The 15,038-nt window shown below is 56.4% G+C and overlaps 1 protein-coding gene across 1 annotated transcript in view; it reads left to right on the top strand.

The window, feature by feature from the left end:
• The first annotated feature begins 3,713 nt into the window (after positions 1 to 3,713).
• The window catches only part of RELB (RELB proto-oncogene, NF-kB subunit), a 39,191-nt gene continuing 27,866 nt past the window's right edge, over positions 3,714 to 15,038 (top strand). Inside the window, exons 1-5 of the mRNA XM_058279131.1 lie at positions 3,714 to 3,754; positions 4,566 to 4,774; positions 5,605 to 5,652; positions 9,360 to 9,368; positions 10,740 to 11,086. Coding sequence (XP_058135114.1) covers positions 3,714 to 3,754; positions 4,566 to 4,774; positions 5,605 to 5,652; positions 9,360 to 9,368; positions 10,740 to 11,086 — 654 coding nt within the window. The remainder of the gene's footprint in view (positions 3,755 to 4,565; positions 4,775 to 5,604; positions 5,653 to 9,359; positions 9,369 to 10,739; positions 11,087 to 15,038) is intronic.

A 15,038-nucleotide genomic window follows, 5' to 3' on the forward strand; every position in this document is an offset into this window, starting at 1 on the left:
GCAACCGCCTCCTCCTTGTGCCTTCCTTTCTCTGCCACTCCAGGAGCAACGCGGCTTCACCTGGGTTGGGGGCCTCGCTCAGGTTTGGGAGGTCCTGTGGGGCACAGGACACAGCAGTGGCAGGGACGTGGCTCTCAGCCTGCATTCTAGGCCAGGACCCTTTCACCCTTGGGACCCTCCCAGCAGCCTTCTGCTGCCCTGGAACTTCTACCCACAGGCCTGCAGGGCAGCAGGTGCTGAGCCGCACATGGGTCTGTGCCATGTCCTGGCCTCAGGTGCCAGGCAGTGACAAACAGAAACCTGCTGGGTAGAGGGAAGCGGATGTGACTCAACTGATAGAGCATCCACCACCATATAGGAGGTCCAGGGTTCAGTACCAAGGGCCCCCTGGCCCATGTGATGAGCTGGCCCACACACAGTGCTGCCGTGCGCAAGGAATGCCATGTCATACAGGGGTGTCCCCCGTGTAGGGATGTCCCATACGCAAGGAGTGCGCCCTGCAAGGAGAGCTTCCCTGTGCGATAAAAGCGTGGCCCGCCCAGGAGTGGTGCGGCACACATGGAGAGCTGATGTAGCAAGGTGACGCAACAAAAAGAGACAGATTCTCGGTGCCACCTGATAAAGATGCAAGTGGACACAAACACAGTGAATGAACACAGAGAGCAGGCAACAAGGGGGAAGGGGAGAGATAAATTTTAAAAATCTTAAAAAAAAATGAGAAGGCAAAGGAACCTCCATATTATTAAAAAAAAAAAAAGAAACCTGCTGGGTAGAGACCACCCAGCGGACCCCAGCCAGGCCCCCATTCAGCCCTGCAGGACCCTGGACATGTGACCTCACTGCTCTGGGCCTGGCTCACCAGCACACACCTCCCGGGGTTGTAGTGGGTACATGGGTGAGTCTTCGCCACTCTCTAAGTTTTGGGGTGTCCTTAGCACCCTGAGGTCTCTGTGCCCTGAGGATCCAGCCACGTTTGGGCATGTCACGTGCACTTCCCAGCAAGCGAAGTGCTGGGCTTGTCGGCCCACTTCACAGGTGAGGAGGCAGGCCTCTGGGCTCCCTGTCCTCCGAGGGCGCGAGCCCCCATGTTTGCAGACTTTTCTGGAGGGGGTTTCTCATCACTGTACCAGAAGAGGAGGCCCCGGGGCTCCGCCTGCTGCAGGCCCCGCAGAGCCCTGTGGAGAGGCCCTGAGGTCCCGGGGAGGCGCCGACACCCTCAGAGCCCCTCGTGCACGCAGACATGGCACCGTGACCTCTGCCTGTCCCTTAGTCTCCAGGTCCCTGCCCTGTCACCTCCTCTGCTCTGCCCCATTGCCCTTGGGAGAAAGCTCAGGTTCCTCTATGGCTCGTCTCCTGGACCCCTGGGGCCTGAGGGAGGGCAGCCAGGGGTCCCCGACACAGTGTGCTCCCTGCCTTTACCCAGAGCCCTCGAGGGGGTGCAGGCTCTCAGGCCAGGGCAGCTGACTGGTCCTTCCAGTACCTCTCAGAAGTCTCCACTTCTTTCCTTCTCAGCACATGGTCCAGTCTCCTCCTTGCCTTCAGCCCCTGCCCCCCGCCCCCAGCATCCTCCCTGCTCAGCTCTCTTCCCCTTCTCCACTTCGCCTTCTTATCCAGCAGCCACACGGAACTTTCCAAAGCACAAACCTGCCCCTGCCCTCCCCTGCTCAGAACCTGCCTCGGCTCCCCCAGTGCCCTTGGGAGAAGAACCAGGCTCTGAGGTGAGTGTGGCCTTGAAGGGCAGGGGGTTTCTTATCCCCCGCAGCCTCCCTTGCTTCAGCCTGCCAGGATCTCTTACGTCTAGGCTCCAGGCCCTGTGCACAGCTGCTCTGCCGGCCTCACTCCCTGCTGCCTCCAGGTTGCCAAGCCAATGTCCCCTCCTCCAGGGACCCCTTCCTGCCCCCCAGCCTGGGTCAGGTGCCACATTTAGTCTCCGTCAGCTCCCTGGGCTCCCCCATATGAGCCCACTTGCTCGGGGTCATCACTGGAGACAAGTCTATCTTCTCTGGACTGAGTTCCTGAGGGCAGTTCCTAAGCCGTTGGGCCCTGCTGTGTCCCCAGCCGTCCGGGAATGTCTGCTGAGGACACACTGAACAGTCCTGAAGGTCACTTGCACAGATTCGTGGGCCCTCATTTAGACAGACCTGTGGAAAGGCTGACGTCACCAAGTGCTCCTGCATCCCTTTCATGGGCCGGCCCTGGGCTGGGGGTTTCTGTGACCACAGCAGCGACTGAGACAGCTCCAGGCCGGCCCTCACGGGCTCCCAGCTCAGCAGAAATCGAGAGGTGAGGATTTCTGACATGCTCTTGCAGTTATTCACTCAACAAACATTGGTGAGGCTCCACATTTGCAAGGGGAGAAGGGGAAATCGGGTGGGCTCCTGGTCCACAACAACAGGAGGCCCTATTCACCAGCCCCCTAGCATGAGCCACGTGCAGTCTAAGGGCACTCAGCCAATTTAATATTACTCACTGTCTAAAAGAGCTGTTTACAGGGTCACCTGTTATTATTGCTGTTCAATCCACACACCCATCCCAGAAAGTGGATAATAGTATTAGACCTATTTGACAGATGAGGAAACTGAGACTCAGGGAGATGAAATCACTCGCCTGAGGTCACAGCTGGGGAGTGGATGATGTGGGAATTGATCCCAGGCAGGCTGATTCTGGACCCTCAAATCACAACCTCTCTTGCAAGCATGTGCAGACTGTAGCCTGCAGGCCAAACGCAGCCCACTCTCTCTTTTTGTATGGTGTTTTACTTTTTTTTTTTTAGGACGTACAGGGGATTGAACCCGTGACTTCATATATGCGAAGCAGACACTGAAACACTGAGCTACACCTGCTCCACTTCATATTTTTAAATGGAAAAAAAAAAATCAACGGACTGTTTCATGGCACATGAAAATGATATGAAAATCAAATTTCAGTAAACTTAAATAATATTTTATCAGAACAAAGCCATGTTCTCCGTTACCTGGTGCCTATAACTGCTTTTGCACTAAGACCGAGCTGAAAGTTGAGACCACCTGGCACTCAAAGCTTCCAGCCTAAAATATTTACTGTCTGCCCTTTACTATATATGCCCTTTGCAGAAAAAGTTTACTGGTCCCCGCTTTTTTTTTTTTTAAGATTTATTTTTTATTTATTTCTCTCCCCTTCCCCCCCCCATTATCTGCTCTGTGTCCATTTGCTGTGTGTTCTTCTGCGTCTGCTTGCATTATCAGGCGGCACCAGGAAACTGTGTCTCTCTTTTTTTGTCATCTTGCTGTGTCAGCTCTCCAAGTGTACGGCACCACTCCTGAGCAGGCTGCGTTTTTTTCACGTGGGGCGGCTCTTCCTTGCGGGGCACACTCCTTGCGCATGGGGCACCCCTACATGGGGGCACCCCTGCGTGGCACAGCACTCCTTGCGCGCATCAGCACTGCACATGGGCCAGCTTACCACACGGGTCAGGAGGCCCTGGGGATTGAACCCTGGACCCTCCATATGGTAGGCGGGCACTCTATCAGTTGAGCCACATCTGCTTCTCTGGTCCCCACTTTATAGCACTGATTCTCCAACTTGAGCCTGCATCACCATCACCTGAAGGGTTGCACATGGGAGAACCACACCCGGAGCCCACCGCCACGAGCAGGTGCCCCACCTGGCTTGGTGAGTGCTGTGCCCTAACAGCCAGTGCAGCCTCTGGCTCCCAGCAGGTGCTCAACAGGCGTATGCGCAGTGACATCGAGACTTTGCGCCTGGGAGAGAAGAGGTCCGTTTCAGTTTTGCACAGGCAGACAGGGGCAAACCTTGGCTGGTGGTCTGAGGGTGCCCCGCATCCAAGTTGGAGCCTAATAGTCACTCCCCCAAGTCGTTCCCAGGGGCAGAGCTGCCTTAGGTATATGATAGGGCCAAACCCCTCTGCTAGTGAGCGATTGAGTCGAAGGGTCTCCGTGCTTTCAGGAAACGAAGGGGCTGTAGGGAAGAACAAAAGTAAAACATTCAGCCTTCATTTCAGAAGCATTCATTGGGCACCTGCTGTATTCCAGGTACTGTTCTTATAGCTGGGGATACAGCCAGCAACAAAACAGAACTCCTGAAGCTGACAGTCTAGTCAATACTTTAAACGTGCATTAAGCATCTGCCCCCTCAATTGGAAGTTGAAGAAACGGAGGCGCAGAGACCGTGGAGAGCTGGTGAAGTTCAGTGTCTTTAGCAGCAGCGGAGCCCTGACGACCTCCCGATCCTGCCGCTTCCCTTCCGGCCCGAGAAGCAGCAGGTTCAAGTGCCCCGCCCCGGGAGACCGGGAGCGGGCGTGGGCTGCTTCCCGGCCGGCTCCGCGGGGAGAGGGGGCGGCACGACGACCCCGGGAGCGAGCCGCCCGCGGCCGCGTCTGCGCCAGCCTCCCCTTCCCGGCCGGCCCCGCCCCTGCGGTCACGTGGCGCGTGGGGGTTTTCCCGTTCCCCCGGCGTGACATCACGGCGCGGCGCGGGCCAATGGGCGCGCAGGCCGCCGGCGCCGGGGAATTCCGCCGCCCCGCCCCCGCCCGCCGCCCGCCCGGTTCGGCCCGGCGCCCCCCGCAGCCCCGGGCGCCGCGCGTCCTGCCGGCCCGCGGCCCCAGCCCCTGCGCCGCTCGCCCGCGCCGCGATCGCCCGCCGGCGCGAGCCGCCTCGCCGCCCCGCGTGCGCGCTCCGGGCCGCGCCGGCCTCCGGGCCGCCCGTCCCCGCCGGCCGGGCCATGCCGAGCCGCCGCGCCGCCAGACCCGCCGCCGCGCCCGAGCTGGGGGCCTTGGGTAAGCGGGAGCGGGGCTCCGGGGAGGCGTCTGGAGTGGGGCCGGGGGTGCGGGGACTCGGGGGCTCCCGGGCTAGAGTCTGGGGGCTTCCTCCAGGAGTCTAGGGGCTCCGCGGGCAAGCGGGAGGGCTCCGGGGGCGCTGCGTTAGCGGGAGGGAAGGGAGGGGGCAGAGGGTGATGGAGAGGGGTCAGGCCCCAGGTGGGAGGGAGGCGTCCCTCGCCGGGGGCGGGGCCTCGGCCGCGGGGGCGGGGCCTCGGCCGCGGGGGCGGGGCCTCGGCCGCGGGGGGGCGGGGCCAGGGTCCGCGGGGAGGGGGCGGGCCGGCTCCGCGAGGGAGAGAAGCGGCGGCCAGACCCCGAGGAGGAGGAGGGGGAACTGCCCCGCTGGGGTCAGGGGCTGGGGCCTGACTCCGCGAGGGAGAGAAGCGGGTGGGACCCCTCCGGCTGGGCTGGGGGCCAGGCCTGGCTCCCGGGAGGAGGGCTGCCTCAGGAGGGGAGCGGCGGGGTCGGGCTCGGAGGGGAGAAGGGGGCGGGCTTGCCCCTGAGCCAGCGAGGGGTCGGGTCGGGCCGTGAGAGAAGGAAGAGGGTTGGGGGGGGTCCTCCAGGCTCGGCCTGCCAGAGCGAAGGAGCGGGGCCCGCGGGTGGCGAGGGGTGGGGTCTGACCCCGACGGAAAGTGGAGGCCAGGCCCGGCCCAAGAGTGAAAGGAGGAAGCAAGGCCCGAGCCTGCGGGGCGGGGCCCGACCAGGGGGCGGGGCCGGGCGAGGGGCGGGGCCTGGGAGGCCACCAGAGGCGGCCGTCGGGGGTCTCCTGAGCCCTGTCTCCCTTCCTGCAGGGCCTGCGGATCTCTCCTCGCTCTCGCTGGCTGTTTCCAGGACCACGGGTGAGCATCCCCCCACGGCCCTGCCCTCCTGCGCACAGGAAAGGGGTGGGCCCTCTGGAGGGGGTGGGCATGCCTCTGTCTAGGGGCGCTCGCCGAGGGCTGTGTCCTTCCCTGCCCTGTGAGATGGGGCCTCAGACACCCCTACCTCTCGGGTGTTTAGGAGCCGGACAGGTAAAACTAACCCCCTGTTCACGTCTAAGAGGAACCCCCTGCCGAGATACACCACGGGGTTTACATGCTGGTGCCACCAGGCCTTCAGTGTCGGCAATCATTTCTCCTCTCCCAGCCTCTGTTTTCCTCATTTGTAAAATGGGCATAGTATCAGTGCCTCCCTTCTGGGGGGGTTGATAGGATTCAATGAGTCGATACAGGTAAACCTTCAAAGCAGTGTCTGGTACTTTGTAAAGACTCAAAGGCTGCTAACTCTTGCTGGTGGTAATGATTAGATAGCTTATAACAATGGTTCTTAACTTTCCCAGGCATCAGAATCAGGCGGATTCTGATGAAACAAGATTGCTGGGCCCCACCCCCAGAGTGGGTTGATATCTGAGAATTTACATTTTCTAGCAAGTTCCCAAGAGATTCTGAGAACCACTGGTTTTTAAGGTCCTTCAGCGTGCTTCTTCCCAAGGAAATGCAGAATCTTGGCTGACTTGCAGTGTCCTTTGTCTTATAGATTTCTTGGGATTGGGGGAGATAGGAAGTGAGCCCCATCACTGAATATTCAGTGGCTCCAAGTTTGCTGGGCCTGAGCCTCTCTCCTGCAGTAGAATCTTTGGATAGATCCCAGGAGTGCTAGCTGGGCATGGAGGAGGCACTGCAGGTTTTCCAATAGGCCTCCTAATTTGGGGAAGCAGATGGCATTGTCTGAGCGCTGGTTCTGGGCAAGAAAAGGTTGAGATTTTTCTTGCCAGAGACCTGGATCTTTGGTCTTGATGTCATCTATTCAGTGAACTTTTTTTTTTTTAAGGAGGCACTGGGGATTGAACCCAGGACCTCGTACATGGGAAGCAGGTGCTCAACCACTGAGCACTTCAATAAACATTAAAAAAAAATTTTTTTTTAAGATTTTTTTTTTTATTTCTCTCCCCTGCCCCCATTGTCTGCTCTCTCTGTCCTTTCGCTGTGTGTTCTCTGTCTGCTTGCATTATCCAGCAGAACTGGAAACCTGCATCTCTTTTTTTTGTTGTATCATCTTGTTTACGTCAGCTCTCTGTGTCTGCGGCGCCACTCCTGGGTGGGCTGCACTTTTTTCACATGGGGTGGCTCTCCTTACAGGGTGCGCCCCTTGTGTGTGGGGCATCCCTACGTGGGGGACACCCCTGCGTGGCACGGCACTCCTTGCACGTGGGCCAGCTCACCACATGGGTCAGGAGGCCCTGGGGATCGAACCCTGGACCTTCCATATGGTAGACGGATGCTCTATCAGTAGAACCACATCTGCTTCCCAATAAACATTTATTGAGCTCCTGTTTTGTGCCCAGCCCTTTGCTGGTCAGTGCTGGGGACACAACTGTGTCCGAGATAGCCGCAGCCCTGACCTCATGGGGTTCCGAGCCAAGACGAGGTCAACAACTAATTCAGGGTGGGATTATATTAGGTGATAAGGGCTAGGAAGGAATCTTAGGGTCACTGATATGGAATAACAGAGTGGGGAGTGGGAGGAACTGAAGTCCTGGTGGAAGAAGGGAGAGTGAAACTGATTATAGAAGGAAGCTTTCATTTTGGTGGGCCCTGGGGATACAGCAGGGATGGGACAGACATGTTCCTTACCCTGTGGTGCTCACAGTCTACAGGAGACAGATATGTCACTGAAGCACAAGGTAGTGTCAAATCCTAATCAAGTGTCAATTATAAAAATATAAAACAAAGACACCTAACTGCCAGTGACTGGGGTGAGGAGCCTGAGGATTGTTTTAGATAAAGTGGTCAGGTAAGACCTCTCAAGGAGGCGACTTTGGAGCAGGGACTTGAGGGGGAAGGGACCATCCAAAGAACTGAGGGAAGAGCATTCAGGCAGAGACCAGCCTGTGCAAAGGCCCTGTGGCAGGAAAGACAAGGCCGGTTCTCTGCCCTCACATCTGCTCACATGTGGCCCATCCTGGTTAGCCCTGAATCATGGCAGACTGTGTGGGAGGTTGAGGGGATGTTATTTGACCTAAACCCCTGAATAAGAAGAGGGAGTTCCCAACATTTCCAGGCTGAAATAGGACGTTAGATCGTAATATTAGCTAAGCTTTGTGGAGGGCCTCACCTGGCCAGACCCTGTGCTTAGCAGTTTACCCATGTGATGCCAAATCTTCACCCTTAACCCTGAGATGGGAGCTATTATCATCCTCATTTTGTAGAGCAGAAAGCTCCGCGAGGTTAAGCCAAGGCCACAGTGAGTGGCAGAGCTGGGATTCAAACCAACATGGGTGGACTCCACAGCCCATGCTCTGGAACCACGCGTCCCAACCTCCCCATTTTACAGTCAGAAACCGAGGCCTAGAGGGAAAGGATTTACCCCAGGCAGTGTCTCACCACCTCATCCAACAGGAGCCAGCATTTATTAGCACCTACTGTATGGCGCAGGCCTAAGTGCTTCCCGTGAATTATTGGCTCGTTTACTCTTCACAACAGGCAGGCACTATTTTCTACTTATCCTGCCCACTTTATGGATGAAGAAACCAAGGCACAAAGACATTAAGCAACAGGCTCAGGGCCACACAGCTAGTGATTTGAATCCATGCTGACCAAAGCTCCAGCCCCTGCTTCCTAGGACTGGGTCTCCCCTGCAACCTGGGGGCACCCCAAGGGCCCAAATGAAGCCTAACTTGTCTTTGGGTCCCCAGGTCACCCAGGAGACACCTAATTGAAATGACTTGAAGTTGGCCCTGCCAGTGACCTAAAGCACATCCCTCCCTCTCTCCCAGCCTCAGTGTCCCCTATCTGCCAAGTGTGGGTATCTTCTCCAGCCTGCTGACTTCACAGATCACAGGAGATAAGGGGTGCAGAAAACAGGGTGCAAAGGTCTGCCTGCCAGGAGCCGCTCCCCGAGAGCAGAGGAGGACAAAAGGTCTGCCAGCAGGCAGGTCAGGGCCAGTGAATCCCCGGCCCGAGGCCCGAGGCCCGAGGCCCGCTTGCTCCCTCTGGGCTGCCCCTGGGCCTGTCTGGGGAATGACAGGAGGTTAGTTCCAGGGCCCCTTCCAGGGCTGCACTTGCCTGAGGACGTGACGAGGGCCACTCTGTGGACCCAGCGTTACTGTCACTCCTCCCTGAGGAGGTAGGGACTTAGCCGGGATGGTGGGTAGGTACTGCCAGGGCCTGGATGCAGAGTGGGCAGCCACCTGGAGGCAGAGGATGGGCCAGTGAGCCCCTGGGGTTTCAGGGCGGACTTCGTGGAAGGAATGCCCCACCTTTTTTTAGAATCTTAAGTGTCCATTTTTTCTCCAAGGAAAAAGCCCTTTGCATCTCCTTCAATTCATAACCCTTGGTCTAAAAGTTTTTGCTTTGGGTGGGGCATTTGGCCCTGGTACCCCAACATAGGGGGCTAGCCCAGGAGGGGGCGGGAGTGGGGTGTCAGAGCCCAGTGTTTCCCAGTGGGGAGAGGGAGCAGGGTGGGGGGGGAGTTACAGGAGGGGATGGGGTTGGTGGATCCGTCTTCAAAGATGAAAAGTTTGGACCAGTTTCTGCACCTCACCTTTCTCTCTTTCTTCCTTCCACAGATGAATTGGGTGAGTATCAAGAGGCAGGTTTGGGGGGAGGCCTGAGGGGTCCAGGTGCTCACAGAGGGGGTCTCGGCCTTCCTAGTTCAGTGGGGGAGGGGAGCCACGGTGTGGGGGGGGCTCCTAATGAAGTCGTGCTGCAGCGTCCTTGGCACAACCCTTAGCAAGCGCTCGGTCAGCGGTAGCTGCCTTCACAGGCACGATTTCTACTGCTGTCGTTCGTTCATCCAGTGACTTTTATTGAGTACCTACTGTGTATCTGGGGATTTGGCCATGGAGAAAACAAAGTTCCTGCCCTCGTGGAGCTGACATTCTAGTAGGGGAGACAGGAGGAGAACAAATAAACGAGCAAGATCATCTTATGGAGCTAAGGACTCTGAAGGGGAAAAAACAGGAAGAGGACGAGATGCCTGGGGAGGTGCGGTAGAGAGAGCCTTTCTGAAGAGGCGACTGGCGCTGAGACCTGAAGGATGGGAGGGGGGGGGGGCGGGGCAGGGGGGAGGAAGAGCACGAACAAGGTCTCCAAGAGGGCCGTGCTTGGCGGGTCCAATCAGCAAGGAAGAGTCCAGAGTGAGGTGGCCGGGGGTGGGGAGGGCCAGCCCTTAGTGGGGGCCAGTCCACGCAAGGCTCTGTGGAGAGTGGGGGCGTGGTTTAAATAGAGAGGGTGTTGGCTTGGACTCCAAGGGAGATGGGAGCCACAGGAGGCTTCGGAGCAGAGCAGCGGTGACCTCTGAGAGAGGCTCTAACCAGAGTCCTCTGGCTGCACCCGAGGGCGGGAAGAGGGGTCAATGAGGAGCCGCTGCGTGGTCCCCGCGGGAGACGGTGGAGCTGGACCAGGGCCACCATCGGAATGCAAATAGGTTTTTCAGACGGAGTCAGAAGGACTTTGTGAATTGGGTATAGCAGATGTGGGTCATGAGCAGTTTAAAAGGATGTCCCTCCCTCCAGCCCGCGCAGGGGGTGGATGGTGGCAGTGTTTCTGGAGACGGGGACGGCTGGGGCAGAACAGGTGTTCTTATTATTTAACAGGGGCAAGATGGAGGCAGGGGGACCAGCTAGTTGACTCTCACCTTCAACCAGGTGAGAGGTGACCAAGTGGGTGGATGTGGGGCGGGGGGGTGCAGGAGAAGGAGGGGCCAGGCTGCGCCCAGGTCGGCAGCACCTGGCGGACGCTGGAGGTGTGTGGAGAACAAGGGCAGGGGCTTTGTTGGGTTTGCAGTGGCCCCGCACACAGTAGGTTCTCAGGAAATGTATCTTGAAGGAATGAATGGGATGGAAGCGTGGCGGGGGTGGGGGAGGCGCGGGTCCTGGGCGGGGTGGGGGCCGCGGAGCCTTGTGATCTCCGCCCAGCGTCACCGCCGCGTTCTGCTTCTCCCGCAGAGATTATCGACGAATACATCAAGGAGAATGGCTTCGGCCTGGAGGGGGCGCAGCCGGGCCCCGGCGAGGGGCTGCCGCGCCTGGTGTCCCGCGGGGCGGCCTCGCTGAGCACCGTCACGCTGGGCCCCCCGCCGCCCGCGCCCGCGCCCGCGCCGCCGCCCTGGGGCTGCGCGCTGGGCCGCCTGGTGGCGCCCGCCCCGGGCCCCGGGCCGCGGCCGCACCTGGTCATCAGCGAGCAGCCCAAGCAGCGCGGCATGCGCTTCCGCTACGAGTGCGAGGGCCGCTCGGCCGGCAGCATCCTGGGCGAGAGCAGCACCGAGGCCAGCAAGACGCTGCCCGCCATCGAGGTGGGGCCCGGGGCGCGGGCTGCGGGCGGGCTGCGGGCCGGGCCGCCTCGCCCGGGATTGCTGCGCGCGCGTCCCTTCGCCTCGCGCGATCGCGGTTGCTCTTGTGGGGCTCGGTAACACCCATCGCCTGGCCCCGAATTCAGAGGGTCAGAGGGTGCTCAGAGGAAGGTCCCCTAACCTGCGGTGGGCAGCAGGTATCAAAATTATTATCCCGAGCCGATGTGCCTCAAGCAGTTGGGTTCCCGCCTCCCACAGGGGAGGTCCCCAGGTTAGTCCTTGTGCCTCCCGAAAAAGCAACTATGAACAACAGGCAAACAAACGGAAAAACCAACACAGGGAAGTCATGTGGCTCAGTGGCTGAGCACCCGCTTCCCACATACGAGGTCCCTGGTTCAATCCCTGCCCCTGCTACATCAAGGAAAAAAAAAAAAAAAAATATATATATATATATATATATATATATATATATATAAAATCAATCGTCTGTAAAGGCAGTGTAGCCTTCTGGTGGGAGGGGAGACCGGTGTTGGAATCCCTGCTGTGCCACCCTCTGGCTGGATAATTTGGGGCAGGTTGTTGGGTCCCTCTGGTCAAAGTTTACTTCTTGACAAAATGGAGATTATAATCACCCACTTTGGGGTTGTTGGGATGATTAACTGGGTTAATTATACACCTTGAGGGCCTTTCATATAGTCAGTGCTCAGGAGATAAGCCACTAAGATTGTCACCACTGGACCTGCAGATACCACTTCTCGGAGCTTCCTTTGCAGGTACACGTATATCTGAGCAAAAAGAGGGATGTCATCTATTGCCACCTCATTTGTATAGCAAAGAATGGGAAAGTTCAGTGTTTATCACAGGGGGATGGTGACATAAGCTACGAATATCTACACATAAGATCTCAACGCAGCTGTAATAAATATATCTGTGTATGCGTGTCGATAAATAGAAATACATGCAAGTCCATGCAGAGAAATTTTAAAATGAAGATGCTAGGTGTGGATGTGGAACTATCTCAAGATATATTAATAAGCCAAAAAAAGTTCAGATGTTACACTACCTTTTGTTTTATAAAAGAGGGACAAATAAGAATATGTATTTGTATTCGCTTGTATGTGCATTTAGAACTCTAAAAGGACCAGCAAAGGCAATTAAAAGACATGACTTTCCTGAGAGTGCTGGGTGGATAAAGTACAGATAAGACTTTTGACTCTATACCTTTTTTTTTTTTTAACTTTTGACTCATGTGATATGGTTCAAAACAAAAAAAATTTTTTTTTAGTTACCGGGGCCAGGGATTGAACCCAGGACCTCGTTTATGTGGGAAGCCGACACTCAACCACTGAGCCATAGAGCTCACCTGAGTTGGTTTTTTTTCATTTGTTTTGCTTGTTTTTTTTTTTTTTTTTTCAGGAAGCACTAGGAACTGAACCCAGGACCTCCTGGGAGGTGGGAGTTCAACTGCCTGAGCCATATCTGCCATCCACGCCCTCAAAACTTTTTAAAAATACGAAAAGGCATGTTAAATTAACAAAGCTGAAGTTAAGTTAAAATTAACAAATGTCCTCCATGTCTACCCCCCTAACCTTCAGGGTCCCTTGCCTGAAGGAACTGTGGATATACCTGTATCTTATTTATCTTTTCAGGTGTACTTTATGCAGGCAAGTTTATACACACATATGTATTACAATCCCCCCTCTTTTTTCTTTTTTTTTTTTTTTACATAAGGAACAGTGTAACATATACTGTTCTGCTGGTTTGCACTTTACTTTTTTTTTCCACTTAAAGATATATCTTGGAGTCCAGCTCACATCATTGTGGCTAGAGCTGCCTCTACTCTTTTTTTTTCAATTTATCTCCCCCTCCCCCCGTTGCCTGCTCTCCACGTCCATTTGCTGTGTATTCTTCTGCGTCTGCCCACATTGTCAGGCAGCACCGGGAAACTGCGTCTCTTTTTTGTTGTGTCATCCTGCTATGTCAGCCCTCCGTGTGTGTGGCGCCACTCCTGGGTGGGCTATGCTTTTTTCACACGAGGCGGCTCTCCTTACGGGGCGCACTCCTTGCATGTGGGGCTCCCCTACGTGGGGGACGCCCCTGCGTGGCACGGCGCTCCTTGCTTGCGCACATTAGCACTGCGTGTGGCCAGCTCACCACACGGGCCGGGAGGTCCTGGGTGTCGAGCCCTGGGCCCTCCACATGGTAGGCAAATGCGCTATCAGTTGAGCCATGTCTGTTTCCCTGCCTCTACTCTTTTCCATTGGATTCCATTGCCTGGACACATGATAATTTATTGTGCGGGTCTCCTCTTGATGGGCACTTAGGTTTTCCCTCGTCCCTTCCTATTACAATGACCCGGTTTATCTATGATTTCCTTCCTTCATGTCTCTCCAGTAGCTTCCAGAAGTGGAATTACAGGTCAAGGGTAGTTTGATGTGTTTTGCCAAATTGCCCTCCACGGTGGCTGTGCAAGTTGCTGTTTGTCCCGGCAGAGTCTGGGAGGCCTGTTTCTTTGTGCCTCCCCAACGCGAGCCTGCAGAAGCTTCTGGCGCTCTGCCCAGATGGTTCTTGAGTTCTGTCCCAATCATTCCATTAATCCCTGGTCCCTGGCCTGGCTCCCTCCCAGTCTTTTTTTTTTTTTTTTTTTTTTAAAGATTTATTTATTTATTTAATTTCCCCCCCTCCCCTGGTTGTCTGTTCTTGGTGTCTGTTTGCTGCGTCTTGTTTCTTTGTCCGCTTCTGTTGTCGTCAGCGGCACGGGAAGTGTGGGCGGCGCCATTCCTGGGCAGGCTGCTCTTTCTTTTCACGCTGGGCGGCTTTCCTCACGGGTGCACTCCTTGCGCGTGGGGCTCCCCCACGCGGGGGACACCCTTGCGTGGCGCGGCACTCCTTGCGCGCATCAGCACTGCGCATGGCCAGTCCCACACGGGTCAAGGAGGTCCGGGTTTTGAACCGCGGACCTCCCATATGGTAGACGGACGCCCTAACCACTGAGCCAAAGTCCGTTTCCCTCCCTCCCAGTCTTTAGCCTCCTCCCCCGTCTCCAGCTTCCAGGCTCCTCCAAATGTCCCTCCACAGGGCTGCCAGAGTGGAGTCTGCTCCTCTCCCTGCCCGGATCCCTTCCATGGCTCCCCAGTGCCCTCAGGAGGGAAGCCCAAAGCCCCTCATCATCTGGCTCCTGCCGCCCTCCCCATCCCCTCCTAACCCCCCTGGCACTGCACCTGACAGGTGTGCTTCCCTTCTGCAGCCTGGGCGCCTCCTTCTCACTTTAGGGTCCCAGCCCACCTCAGGGAGCCTTCCCCAGGTCCCGGCTGCATCCACGGGAGGGCGCGTGGATGCCTCTCCCTCTCCCTCACCACCCCTGGGATTTGTATTCAGGTTTACGTGGGTGATTAGCAGAGCAGCCCTCTGTTCCCCACCCACCCAGGAGGAAGCAGTCAACAGAGTGGCTGTAAGTTTGAGCTTTGGGGTCAGGAAGACTTGGGTTTGAGTAACTGATCGGACACACTGTGTGAACTGGGGCATGTCCAGGGCTTCTCTCACCCTCAGTTTCCTCACCTGTAAAATGGGGATGAAGCTCCTGCCCCCGGCAATGCAGGGAGATGGCAGAGAGGCCGTGCCCAGCCCTGCGCCCAGCCTTGTTCTCCACCCAGGTGGAGGAGGTTATCCTTGTCATTTGATTTGGCTCCAGACCTTGTGGCCCAAAGCAGCATGCAGTCAACAGGGCACAAGTATGATTTGCTTTGAAATGTTTATTCCCAATTACTGATTTTCTTTTTTTTTTTAAGAGTGGAGTAGTTGCGGTACATCAGGGGACAATTCTGTAACCCCTTATTTATCTTTAAGCATTTTGTCTGTTTCTTAAATTCGAGAGAGAAATTTTTCAACTTAGTGTCCCAAACTTTTCTTTCCCTTAAATGGACTTTACTTTTTAGAGCAGTTGTAGGTGTACAGA

The sequence above is a fragment of the Dasypus novemcinctus genome, chromosome 18 (genome assembly GCF_030445035.2).
Source record: "Dasypus novemcinctus isolate mDasNov1 chromosome 18, mDasNov1.1.hap2, whole genome shotgun sequence".
Classification (NCBI taxonomy): Eukaryota; Metazoa; Chordata; class Mammalia; order Cingulata; family Dasypodidae; genus Dasypus; species Dasypus novemcinctus.